The sequence below is a fragment of the Etheostoma spectabile genome, chromosome 16, assembly GCF_008692095.1.
Source record: "Etheostoma spectabile isolate EspeVRDwgs_2016 chromosome 16, UIUC_Espe_1.0, whole genome shotgun sequence".
Classification (NCBI taxonomy): domain Eukaryota; kingdom Metazoa; phylum Chordata; class Actinopteri; order Perciformes; family Percidae; genus Etheostoma; species Etheostoma spectabile.
In genome coordinates, this window is record NC_045748.1 from 14,057,691 (window position 1) to 14,071,761 (window position 14,071).

Below are 14,071 nucleotides of genomic sequence, written 5' to 3' on the forward strand. Positions count from 1 at the left end.
AACACACTTTTGCAGTGTAAGTAATGAAGTCATTTATTTATAGAAGTCACATCTGTAGCTCCCAGATGGAGCTGGTGCAGTGTCAGTGCCAGCTGTGGTTGCTTGACTGTCTTTCAGAGCTGTGTCCCTAAAACATACTGAAAAGACAAAAAAAATGACAATAAAACAATTAACCCTTCCATCAAAACGGTTCCAAACTACTTGAAAAACAAAGTTTATATCACAACAAAGCCTCAGGTATTCTATGCCTTTGCAGTAAAATCCAGTCTTGTGTGTCACCCCGCTGTCATGGAGAAGCCCCTGTTAAGCAGCCCTTTAAGCTGACTGTTTCCTGTTAGTACCATCTCTCCCACAGGACCAGGCTGCTGCTGCTACTCACTGGAGGCTGCCAACAGACCGGAGCCCAGGACTCTAATCCATAATATGTGCACTCAGGCAGAAACCACTCACGTAGGCACAGACAGGCACAGACAGGCACCAGCAAGCATCCAAATGCAGGCCTTTTTAAAATGTTGTGTGCCTATCTAGCTCTTGTATATTTATTCTTTCTTTCACATAACACTGCCAGCGTGCACAAACACAAACTCCCGTCCATTTCTGGTCCAAGCCAAGGTCGTCGTCCGTGGTGACTGTCAAGGTAATTGCTCACTTATCACACTCCTGCTGACTAATGATGAGACGTGCCAGTTCACGCGGGAGGTTTGGGCCTCAGCGGCATCATGGGAGTCACTCCGTCCTCCCAGTTTGGCTTTGCGGCTGAGAGGCCTGTCTGAAAATATATAAGGAGAGAGACTAGTTGAGCAGCACTGATTAAAGCTGCAACTCTTTGTTTAAGTAATGGGACATTCTAAGAAGCCGCTGCTTTGCCAAAACATGGGATTTCTTTCTCAGGAAAATTAGCGCTTGGAGTTGGAGTTTTACATAAAATAAATGTGCTAATTTTATTACAAATAGTTTCCCGCTACTTTGATTTCCAAGAAACCTTTTTTCAGGTTTCAGGCTGTTGGGCAGCTGTTGCGTTTCTCAGCTCCCAACAGTCATTTCTTTGTATACCGAATTGAGGGGAAAGCAGTGAAATTCCTTGGAACTCCCCAACTTCTGGGAATTGTAATGACGGGGTTGCTAGGTTACAATCTATAGGCCCTATTGTGAACTCCTGTATGGATTCAATGGTACTACAGGGAGCATCAATGACCCACAATGCACCGACATTCCACTGCTTTTCAGGCTCAAGGAAGGGGAGTGGGGGTTGCCCGTGATTTCTTATTCCATGATTTAAATCCTACTCATTTATTCACTCTAAAATACCAACTTTTTCTTTCAAATAACCAAATAACATTACCTGAAGGGATCAGTGGCCTCTCATTAAGAAGTTGCTGACAGATATTTTTGGAGCCAGGAAGGAATTGTTTTTCTTCTTATTTATTTTTTTATTTTTTATTTTTTACAGTACCTGCCGTACAAATACTTCACCAGCTCCTAGACCTTCTTTCCCTCTAGAAAAGAGGACGAGAACAATGAAGTTCATTAGAGTCCCTCATGTCCTCTTGGGTGTCCTCTACAGTTTGCTCCGAGACTCGAGCCTCCTTATTACTCGTGGTATGTGGACAAGGTTAGATCTCGATCTATAGCTTAGGATCAAGAGTTCCACATTTTTTGTGTGTGGCGTTTGATTAGTTGTCTAAGACCCACTACTCATAACCATACTTGTCAAGTACACTGAAAGTGGGTTATAATAGATAAGATGTAGGGTAAAGTTTTCCTCCCAGTGCTAACAAAACATCACTCTTTACACTTGAAAGAACAGTTTAACATTTTGGGAAATGTTATCATCTGTCTGTCCAAGAGTAACAGAATATCAATATCAGCTTAGAGAAAGGTATTCATCTTCTCATCTGACTGCAAAAAGGCAAAAATATCTTAAGTAACTATTAGTTTAATTCGATCCATACTAGCCCAATGGTTATATTACAAGTTTGTCTGCAGGGGCTAATATATGTGGAAAGAATGTATTGTAGATGGCTTGCTCAGATATTAGTAATAATAAGTGAGTGTCCCCTTGTCTTCTCTGGTTTGGTCATGTACATTTTTTGTCTCTGTTTTAAAGGAGATAACTTTAAATTTATGACACTGGGATCTCAAATTCGACTGAGAGCCAGCTCCTCATTTTGTGCACATAGCACAAACAGCCATCACTATTCTGTCTGACACTTTCATAATAGATTGCAGAGAAGAACGCTGGCTCAAATTTGTTACGCTGTCTAGGAAGACCGATGAGTCAGACGTCTTAAATGCACATATCCAGACAGAAAGATTTGAAATAAATGCTCTCACTCTTGAGCTTGAACATTGCTGTAGCACTATAGTGTTCACAGTCAGCACTGGATGGATAGTTTTAAGGTTTTAAGACGAATCTTTGAATTGTGCATATTAGAACCTAAAGCCCATTTCCTTCGCATGCCTGTTAAATCCACATATTAGTCATACACTTTTCATTACAACTCAAGTGCATGTGTTATACCTTCTTAAATGTCTCAAACATAATTCAGAAAGTTTTAGAATTTGTAACAGCGGACTAAACTAAACTAAGCTCTTCTCCCGAATACTTATGCTTTGCTGCTGAAAAGTTTTCTGAAGGCTTCAGGGAACTTGTGTTATGAACTTTTTAAGTGTTTGTTCCACAACAACCACAACAATGCAAGTGCATTAAAAGCTTGAATATTTCAAAACACTTGGCACTTAAGCAAAGAAAATATAAAAATTTTATACTTTGAATGAAGTTGCAAAATCCCAATTTGCTTCACCAGAATGCCGGCATGAACTGTGAATTATGGAAGAGCTGTGTGTGTTATGACACTGATGTGCTAGTAGAGAAAGTAGTAGTGTGTAGTTCATCTGTGTATGGAAAGTGTGTTGTGTGGCTTTTCCCTAACTCATTCCTGTTGCCAGAATTTTTTGTCTTCAGATGTCCCGTCTGGTTTTTTTGGGGGTCCAAAACGCTTTTTTTAAAATATTTGATATGATGCTGCTTCAGCATAGAGCTGCACATTATGAGGAAAAAATGTGATATGCGATAATGCTATTGAATATTGCAATAACGATATTACTTAATAATATAAAAACCGGTAAATTATATAATAATAAACCGGTAAAGGGTACTCATTTCTGCATTTCTACTGCTTTCTAGAAGTTTGTTGTATTTTAGCGGAATACTGCAGTAATTGCTTGTTGAATTTAAAACAAATGTGAAGAAATCATTTCCAACATTCTTTTATTGAACAAACTGAACATTGAGTTGAACATAAAAGGCACCACTAAAAAAGAAGGACATTATATTTTAAAAAAATTAACATTTTAAAGTTTTCTACTGATATTCTCTTTCAACTAACATTAAATTCTGTGTCTCTTTATATAATATATCTGTCTCTTATATAATGTGTTGCAGGCTTTTGCAATGTGTATATTGCACCAGTTGATATCGCAACAATGATAAAAAAACCTGATATATTATGAACCCTACTTCAGCAGTATACAGTAAATGGATGATTAACATTACATACACTGGTTTGTTTAGTTTTAAGGTAAAAAATAGTTAATTTTATTAGGTGAAGGTAAAGGAAGGAGCCAGCTTTTCCGATTTTTACAGGTCGATTTGAAGTGTAAAGTGAAAAAAGTGTATTTATTTCCTTAATTTTAACTATTTTACTAATTTTCTTGTTAACTGATGCATTCAGTTATGTTTTCTGTCTTGTTTGATAACCTTTTACTGCCTTTTGTCGTTTTTCTGTCGGTTTTGGCAGGTTGATTCCCGGAAATCAAATTGTGCTACATCATCTTTCTTTAAATTTCCTCATCTCATTATTTGTCCCAGAGCAAATACTGTATTCTCATTGTCAGTGGATTTCACCCCGGGTTCATAAGCATAATGCAATAGAGATAAATGAAATCCAGCACCTGGTTTTTGGTTTCACACTTTCCTTTCATCTCACCGCCATACCACTTCACTCTGCAGCATTAGCATTTCTCCATCCCACCAAAACCCCGGCTATTGGTCTCTCTCTGTCTCTGTGGGGTGTTTCCTCCTCTCCCTCTCTGAACCGTTTCTCCATTTAATCAGCTCTCCCAGGACTCAGCTCTGCATAATTAGAGACTGAAACTTTAATCACCATGGATCCAGGGCGGTGGAGAGCGGGGCATATGGAAATGTAGAAACGGATGTGGCAAAAAATGTTGTCAATGGAAATCGTGACATTTGTTTTCAGCCTGTTAAAAACGTTCACACAGACAGTAAGGACATATCTAAGGTTCACACACACAAAAACAATCTCATGATAAGGTCTCGGATTGTTCATAATGTCTAGCTAATTGTTCCCTGGCAGCATTGTGTTGCTGGATTAAAAGGGAACAGTCGACAGCTGTCTCCTCACCTCCACTCCTACTGTCTCCTCCTATCTGATCTCCTCTCTCTCTATTTTTCCATCTTCTTACCCTTACCTTGTTTCCAGACTGGTGTTCATTTTACCTCTCCTTTTTGAACAACATGACATCCTCTCTCCACTTTACATATTGATCTGGCTGAAGACCATTCACCTTTGCTGTATATTAACATTTTGGCAGGATGTGGTAGACAGCAAACTGGATATGTAATGGTTTCTGAGAAACTGCCAGGTCCAATGAGAAACTGGCAGTGTATTTTGTCCTTAGCACATTTGAAAAAAAAGAAAATTGTCCAAGATTTTACTGTTCACTTTCATTTGTGTTCCCTGAACACAAGATGATTTTAAAGAAAGAGAACAAAGTTATTTGGAATTTGGCCCAGTGACTTGTTGAGTTATTTATAGTGCAATATATAACAAAGACATTTGGAAAGGAAATCAAATTTTATTTTCTATAGTAGGTATTTTTGTAATATCAAAGAAGATCAATACCACTCTCACAGCTAAATGAAGCTACAGCCAAGAGACCATTGGTTTAGTGCAAAGACTGGCATCAGGAGAAAATGGCTAGCCTTGCTTTGACATCTGTGTTATTAGTGAGCTTCAGAGGTGCTGGCAGGAGGATTTGTTTTACCTTTAGACAGCGCCAGGTTAGCTCAGTCTTCTCATTAAATTCTCTGCAAGAAAGCAAATGAGCTTCTTTTCTAGACTGCCAAACCATTCTATTTGTTATTTATGTTAAATGGTTAGGCCAGAAAGGGGTTTGCCACTGCATTTGCACTCCCCATTGCTTCTTTTTGTGACCTTGTATAAGCCACTGTATGAAACCAGTGTCATGGCTCAAAAGTAAAACACCGGGGCGCCTAGGCGGCTCACCTGGTGGAGTGTCCTCCCCATGTGCAGGGGCTCGGTCCTCGCCGCAGCGGTTTGAGGTTCAGTTCCGACCTGCGGCCATTTGCTGTCATTCCCCCTTTCATGTCTAAACTGTCCTATCAAATAAAGGCGTAAAATGCCAACAACAAAAATCTTACAAAAACCATAATAGTAAAACATCAGCATTTTGTAACATGATAGATGGCTTTGGCCTGAGACCCCCCCAGGCGGCCCTGGTGGCTGGTAGCTACCAAGAGTTGAACCCTGCTTTATGTTTAGAAGTGATGCTGATTTGAGTCGACAAGCCAGACTTACTAAGTTCCTCAGCAGAAAGCCTTGCCAGCCGACAGGATGAAAACATGTTTGTCGCTCAGTGCAGACACAGCTGTTGTGTACCACTCAGCGAACAGAGTGGAGGCAAGCCTGCATCCTTGGCCTTTTATTTACATTTTGTCTAATTTAGCTGGTGTAGTTTGTGTTTTGTGTCCCTGAGAAGCAGAGACGTGGGTCAGCTGTAAGTGGCCACATGATAATTCCTTGTGCTTTCTATTTATAAAATGATACTTATCAGTTATGTGACAGGGCCTTAGGAATTGTCCTGAATATTTTAGAGGATTAATCAGTTAAATTAACAACGTTTAATGCTTTTAGCTACTATCTGTCAGAAAGCACCTGCATTGGTTGTTTGACCTATTGGTTCTCATTACAGTCAGGGAGAAGTTAGGGCAATCTTTCTCCGTTACCCAAGTGTCCTTTCTCTCTTCACTGGCCTCAGAGAGCTGCAGAGAAGTTTTTTTTTAGTCTGCTTGTCTACCACGATTCAACAGACTTTATAAGGGCTCCTATTGTGATCTGCCAAACTAATAAAGATGCTGATATATTAGAGTGCACTCCAGATCATGTTTTAATGCTGACAGATCGATTCCAATTATGCCCTTAATTCTGTGAGCATGCCAAGTGTGCAGCGGGACATACACTGTCACTTTCGGGTGGCAGTAGCTCAGTCCATAGGTCCACATTTGGCTTGGGAACCGGAGGGTCGCCGGTTCATGTACTGTGTGGACCAACTATGGAACTGGAAAGGTGCCAGTTCACCTTCTGGGTACTGCCAAGGTGCCCTTGAGCAAGGCACCCAACCCCCAACTGCTCGGGGTGCTTTTAAATGGGCACCCAACTCACTGACATTTCTCCATTAGTGTGTGTGTGAGTGTGATCTTTTCCTTTTTCAGGGCAGGTTTTATAATGTTTTGATTGTCTTGCTTTTTTGTGTCTTATATGATACTAATCAATATATATTTGTTGGCTCTGGGAGCTTTTAATGGCATGTAGTCAACAAAGTGGCAGATTAATCAATAATTGATTAATTAATCTAGTTACAGCAGGTGGAGTAAATGTTTTTCAATCCTCTTGACTGATTTATCATGTGTTTTTGTTCAGTTATGTGTAATCAGCTGCAATCCCATCTTCTATTATACCATCAAACCTACAGTATGAAAGCTTAATTTATTGCCATATAGCTTGTGCTACCTGTTCAAATCATATCATATGATAAATCATAATCATATGTTTTTGAATATGTTTTGATACTATCAAGACAAATATATCTATACTATTTTGATGATACTATTGTGCTTTTTTTGTCTGTTTTCTTAGTATGAATTCAAGGCCAAGAACATCAAGAAGAAGAAAGTCAGCATTGTGGTGTCTGTTGACGGGGTCAAGGTGATGCTGAGGAAGAAACAGAAGGTAAGTCAATCGGGACCCATTCTAATAGGAATAAGATGTAAAAGTTTCCATTGGATTTAGAAACTAAACACCAGAGTTAACAACACTGAACAACGGAAAAGACACATTGCAGCTTTAAATGAGATGTACAAATGGCTAGTTTTATTTTTAGTTATATTTATTAGTAATAATAAATGAATAACTTCTTTGGACATGCTTTATCAAGGATGCTTTATTGATGCTTAATCACAATCATTTGTCTCAAACACAGAGGAAAGAATGGACATGGGATGAGAGCAAGATGCTGATCATGCATGATCCCATATACAGGTCAGTCACACTTCTTAATCTCTTTAATTCATTTAATATATACATACTGTATGTAAAACAAATATTACATATTCCTGTCTTTGCCACTTACTGTAAACACACAGGGGGTTAAACTGCCTGATATGCAGTGCAGTCTATTCTTTGCACTCTGTGTTTGACTGTGACTGTGTGCACACGGCATGTAATACAAACTGTATGTCTCTCAGTGGAATTGATATCCTTCAGCTTGACCTCTGTGGATGTAGCTGAGAACCCCCACCCACTCCATGTACTTTACCATGCAGGACTAATGTGCTTTAATGTACTGTACCGTATGTGCCCAATGCACTTACATTCATAATGTAGCACGTATGAATAATCTATAGCTTGTGCTTATAGTTGGTAGAGCATATGTTAGTCCGTGTGTCATTTTTACATCCTCCTCTCAGATTATATTAGGGTAAATAAAGTGCATTCATTAGGGCCACAGCATCCCATCACTTACCTTCCCTGTAGGCTCCATGGTGATGGAGCCTGTCAACCAATCATCAACAAGCCTGTGAAGCTGTCAGTCCCTGTTACACAACTCAAAGCAAATAAACCATAAAGTGTTAAAAAACACTGTCTATCAGGTGCTGAGAAGAGAAGGAAAGTTTAGAATGGAGAGTGCAGGCAAAAAACTTAAGGTACAATTTTGGTCCTTGAAACAAGCAAGCTAATAAGGTAACCTCTTCATGGAAATAAAGAATTTTAAAGATGGGAAGGCGTAGGCAGGCACTTAAAAGTGTCTTATATTGATTTGTGCGTGCATGTGTGTGTATGTAAATTATGTTTGAGGATCTCATTTGGCAAAGCCACATCTCATCAAGGGACCGTGTGTGTTAAATGTAATTATCCTTGCTTGTGTTTCTGTGGGTGTTTGTGCTGTGGGGATATATAGGATACTTTGTATCATGTCACTTTCAGTGGTTGATGGTCATAACTTGTTTGGCCAGTTCCCAGTGGAATTGTTTTATAGCAGTAGAGCTGCAGATGGAGATGCAGGACGGACACTTTGCTCTGCCAGTTTACTGCAGCTTGTGCAGGAGAGAACCAGACGGGACAGCATACTTCATAAAGATCATTAGTAGTGTAGGGGTGTGTATTATATTATTATACTGTAAATAGTCCTTTTAGTCTGATGTATGTCTGCATTAGGGCAGTTCTTTCTCCCTGATTTCAATATTGGGGTTTAATATTAATTTGTCTTTAAGAGGATAGAGACTGTGGAGAAAAGGGTGGATCGTCTAAAGAAAAAGAAAAAAGGATTTTTTAAATTAACGTTTCTATAACGTTTGTGTATTTAATTTTGGGTCATTTTTTCCAGGATTTTCTACGTGTCTCATGACTCCCAGGACTTAAAGATCTTCAGCTATATTGCAAGAGATGGTCCCAATAATTCCTTCAGATGCAATGTCTTCAAGTCAAAGAAGAAGGTACAACAAAAGTTCACTCACACAGCTCCTGACTGTAGACTTTTTTTTTTTTGTGATTACAAACACACTGTTCAGCAGCCGTAGTGCATTTTGAGTAAAGCCTATATTTTTCTTAATTGCAAAAACCTGTGCACTTATTTCTCTCACTACCTAATTTGCTGCTGTCATTGCTCCTTCATTTAAATCTCCTAGCTGCATAAAGAAAGTGGTAATACACTGAGATTTACCTCATACAGATTTAAATGTGAGTGGCTTTAGTTTTCTGTGTCAAACTACCTGTGACTGAGGATTGTTTGTATTCTGTTATGGAAATTTAAACCTTAATTAAAGAATTAATTTCCTGTTTATGTCAGCTCAGTTAATACATTTTGGCTTTGAACTTTATTTGACTTCCTGTAGCTTAGTTCATATCCTGTGGCTTGCCACTGAAGATACATAGCCTGCAGTGAATACGCACTGGGAGACAAGGATTGCAACTGCATTTTTTTAAAACAAGTATCTCTTTACCTTTTTTCAGTTTAAGCAGTTACAATGTGTGTTGCTGCAGTTGTTGAAAGTTACTGCTGTCTTGGCTCACAGGTCTGGTATTATCAGTCAGCTGTAATGAGAATTGTTCCAAAGAAGTGATGTTGTTGGTCTCTGATCACTGGTATTCAACTGCGTGTCAAGGATGACAGAGTGTTCATGTTGTCAGTCCATCCAAAGGCAGGTAAACACTGATTGACGCATGTCATAGCAGACAGGATGAACTCATCTGTGAAATTACTTGTATCTGGTGGCTTCTGCTCTAAATACTGACCTAAACACTGACCTTTTATCTGTAACCCTCCACTCCGTTCTCTCTGTTCATCTGCCTCTCCCTCCTCTCTTTCCCTGGCAGACGCAGGCCATGCGTATTGTGCGCACAGTAGGTCAGGCCTTTGAAGTGTGTCATAAGCTGAGTCTGGAGCATGCTGAGCAGGATGCAGACGGTCAGGCGGATGGAGAGAGTGACAAGTCCACAGAGGAGTCCAGCAGTCATGGTGAGGCCTACCTGAAAGGGTTTACTGGTATCTGCTATGCACAGCGTTGCCTTCAAAGTAGTAGGAGTAGGGATCGACCGATGTGGATTTTTCAGTGCCGGCACAAATTTTTATTTTTTCAACATCAACTTTAGCCAATGACCAATACGGGCTGCTGATTTTCTTGAACCAATATTTGGAGCTGATATTGCTTTTGCTCCCAGATGCCAGCCACCCTCATGAGGAAACCCATTTCGGCTGCTTGTACCCTGGATCTCGTTCTTTTGGTCATGACCCAACCTTCATGACCGAGCTTGGCCTTCTGGCTCAGCTCTCTTTTTGTCATAAAGGTGCAATAAATGGAATGTAATACCGCACCCGCTGTGCCGATTGTCCGACCAATCTCCCGCTCCATTGTGCCCTCACTCGCGAACAAGACCCCAAGGTATTTAAACTCCTTCACTTGGGGTAAGGACTCATTCCCTACCTGAAGAAGGCACTCCATCGGTTTTCTGCTGAGAACCATGGCCTCAGATTTAGAGGTGGTGATCCTCATCCCATCCGCTTAACGCATGGCTGCGAATCCAGTGAGTGAGTGACAAATGTTACAAGTCTCAATTTAAAAAAGGAACATTCATTGAACTTCATTGAAAAAAACTATATTTAACAAATAGTAAAAGCAGGTGAGGTAGAACAAGTAAAAAAAAAGTTAAGTGCTGAAAAAACTGAAAATAAATGTTTAAGCATAGTTAAATTTCTGAAAATAAATTCTAAAAATAATTATTTAAGCATAAATAAAATAAGTACACTAATGCACACAGCTGCAACAAGCAAGCAGCATAATAAAGTACACACTGTAGTATACTTAAAGTATACTTAATTTTAAAAGTGACCAACTATTTACAACCTAAAAGTAGCCATTGAAATAAAGTGCTTGATTTGTAATTTAAGACTGCCGTGGTTTCAGTTTTTCTACATAAAATAAAATGAGCATGTCTAAGGCTAATATACCGCCTAATATTCAAACACAACACAGTAGTAGGTCTGAACGAAAATGGAAAAGAAGCTGGAACATAAATCAGCAGAGGAAAATAACGTGCTGTCAGATGCAACAAATTGTTCAAGTTTCTGTTCTAAACTGCATCAACGTTAAAAGGTATAAATATTCAACCATGTATAAAACATATCTCTCAAAGTTTTAAAAGCTCTCCTTCAGTTGGCGCAGCACTCTCAAATATTGCTGTGATGCGTGTTCCCACTGAGTGAGGCGGACACACACACCACACACACACACACACACACACACACACACACACACACACACACACACACACACATATATACACATACATGAACTTCTGCTTGGTTTGAAAAACTCAACCACCATTGAACTGGATTGTAATGATAATGACACACGTCAGCAAGCGGCTCTAAACACAAGTAAGACACGGTGCACTAATGATCAACGTTAACACAAATTAATATTCAACTACGTATAAAACATATCTCTCATCATTTAAACTCTTCTTGAGTGGTGGTGACTGATATCACTGCGATGGCAACTCTGCCCAGCTCCAAGTATGGAGAGAGGGAGAGAGTCTGGTGTGTGTGTGTCTCGTCTCGCAGAGGGACACACACCAAACCTCAGCCAGGTGGTCGCTGAATAAAACTCCCACGGAACAACGTGGGCATTACTTAATCCTATGACCAGTGTTCGCAACAGCTACCGTATGCGTACAGATAGCCTACAACTTAACTATTTGCAGCTCCCTAAATATAATGACAAGCAGTTTTATACAGGAGGCATTCGCATTTTCCATTTGGACCCACAAACTTTCTTAGTTATAGTTGCAAGTACATATAGAGCAACGTGTTTTCGCTTTCAACGTGTATGGCAATATTTCAGCTAAGTCAAACAGTTAAAAGATGCTTTAAAAGTTTAAAAATTGCCTTGAAGAGCAGCCTTCCAGCACTCTGCTATTGGGAGAGGGGCAGTGCATGGTCTGCATGTGAACTGCGGCGTCTCTCTAGCAACACAGAGCTGCCTGTGTGGACGCCTGTCTGCAAATAATGCCGGGAAAATGCAGCAGCCGCGAATCGACCAATGCCGAAAAACGCGAATATCGGCGCGATATATCGGCCAGCCGATAAATCGATCGATCACTAAGTAGCAGTACATTCAAATACACATAGACAAATTATTTGGGTTATTATACTGTGGCTAATTTTCATGCCCAGAAGCCAGAGAAACTGTGTACTATTATTTGTTTAGATTCTAAAAACTATTAATAGCACATTGATTCTTTGGCTGTGTTTGCAGCTGACTCTGAGCCACAGTCTGTTTGTACAGTTTAGTTTCTGTTTAGCAATGTGCAAACACCTGCTGCTTGTCTGAGCGTCCAACCTGTTAGGGAACAACAACAACTCCTTGTAGAATAGGCCAAAAACATCACAAAACTGCAATAATGAAACCATATTGCTACGTTGTTCTTGCTGGACTGTTAGAAGATATTTTCTGGATTTTCTTTTAGTGGAATAATTCCCTGCATATACCCAGCTATGTTATTGGATACATGACAAGTCTTTGTTCACCTCAACCCTTACAGTTTGTCACATGCAAAATGTATGTAAAGAGGTTTTAAAACATGTTTTCACACTTTCCAATGAAAGAGAAAAACAATCATTAAAACATTAAAATAAGTTAAACTGATGATATTAATACATTATCCTATCAAAAGAATGAGTGAGTTGTAAGTACAGTGATAGCAGAGGTGGGATAGTCATTGTTTTGTAAGTAAGTCTTTCCTATGAAGTCCCAAGGCATATCTAACATTGATGGCATTTAAAAGCAAAATGATCAAGTATGCCTTGGTGTGTTTTTTTTTATACCAGGGTTGGGGTTTGATGGTCATATAATCCTATCTGAATCTAGTTTTGAATCTCTTCTTTATTTCATGCGTCTTTATAAGAAAAATGAAAACAATATGGGTTTATCTGAATGTTTTTAATTTCCAAATGTGCTAGTGTGCACTGTCAAACGCACCTTTCCCTCCTTGCAATGACTGCAAATAGATCCATTATCAGAAGAAGAGTTAATTCACTGCACGCTTTACTGCCTAAAACTACCTTTTGTTCATTCACAGGAAAATGAAAGTTGTCATTTGCATTTAACCCATTCTGTAGGCTTAGAGAAGAGCAATGGCCAGCCGCAGGACCTTAGTTTGATCACACACCTCTTTACAACCTAAATAGAGCCATCATACCTCACTCGCTCATTAAATCAGCACAGCGATCAAACAGTAACAACACAAATGTCCAATTTCACTGGAATCTAACCAGAGTTAAGAAACAAGATCTAGCTAATCTGGATTTGAGTGTTCTTTGTGTGAGATGGACAGTAACAATGGGAAAGATTCCCGTGGTTATAACTGTCACGTTGTTGGACAACACAACAGGTTGATTGCCATTGTTACCAGTGATCAGTGTAATTTGCACAGTGAATGAATAGTCTACCACTGGGCAGAGTTGATCATACGTGCGGTTATATAATGTGTAAGTGCTTTAAAATTTCATTAATTTAGGGTTTAGTGATCTAAATGAAGGCATCCCTGTTATGTGTTTTATAGACTTGAATGCATTGTTTTTCATAAACCTTCAAGGTGATCCTTTTGTCTGTGTGCATTCTTTCACAGGACGTAAGCTGACGGGGGCAGAGCAAGAGGAGGAAGAGGAGCTCAGTAAACTTGGAGGAAGACAAGGAGAAGATCCTTCAGCTGGGACTTCCCTGTGTGAAAAGGCAGTCAGTGACATTCTGCAGAGTCTGGCTGAACTGAACGTGGTTAAACCTGGACAGACCATCATAGTAAGATACTGCAGCAGCACACACACATACACACACACATTGAATTGCACGGACAAGAATGTTATAATAAGCACACTGTATGAAGTCAGTCTGAATTTATTAAATTTCAAGGGTCAAGAATGTGATTTAGATTTAAAAATGGAGATGTTTAAAAAGGGCAGAACTCTAAATTCAGAACATTGTTATAGCAGTAAATTAGTATTTTCTTTGTAAAGGTATAGTGGAGTAATGGCATCCTGAGCAATGAATGAAGTCACACTCCCAGTTTCTCTGTTTCGATGTGCCAGTGATGCTGTGCTTGAATGTTAGTGCATGTGACCATTAAAAAAAATTAAGGTATGTAAGGTTTTGGGGAACCGTCTGTGCGACCCATGTAGAGGCAATCCTTTT

General features: G+C 39.5%; 1 protein-coding gene across 2 annotated transcripts in view; it reads left to right on the top strand.

Annotated features, from left to right (window-relative positions):
• si:dkey-34e4.1 (carboxyl-terminal PDZ ligand of neuronal nitric oxide synthase protein) overlaps positions 1 to 14,071 on the top strand; it is a 50,920-nt gene that overhangs the window by 16,593 nt on the left and 20,256 nt on the right. For both annotated transcript variants that reach the window (XR_004335695.1, XM_032540048.1), the window contains exons 3-7: positions 6,963 to 7,055; positions 7,306 to 7,364; positions 8,710 to 8,818; positions 9,699 to 9,840; positions 13,512 to 13,681. Coding sequence is in view for 1 of the 2 variants with exons in the window: in XM_032540048.1 (XP_032395939.1) it covers positions 6,963 to 7,055; positions 7,306 to 7,364; positions 8,710 to 8,818; positions 9,699 to 9,840; positions 13,512 to 13,681 (573 nt within the window). In the remaining variant the exon portion in view is untranslated. The remainder of the gene's footprint in view (positions 1 to 6,962; positions 7,056 to 7,305; positions 7,365 to 8,709; positions 8,819 to 9,698; positions 9,841 to 13,511; positions 13,682 to 14,071) is intronic.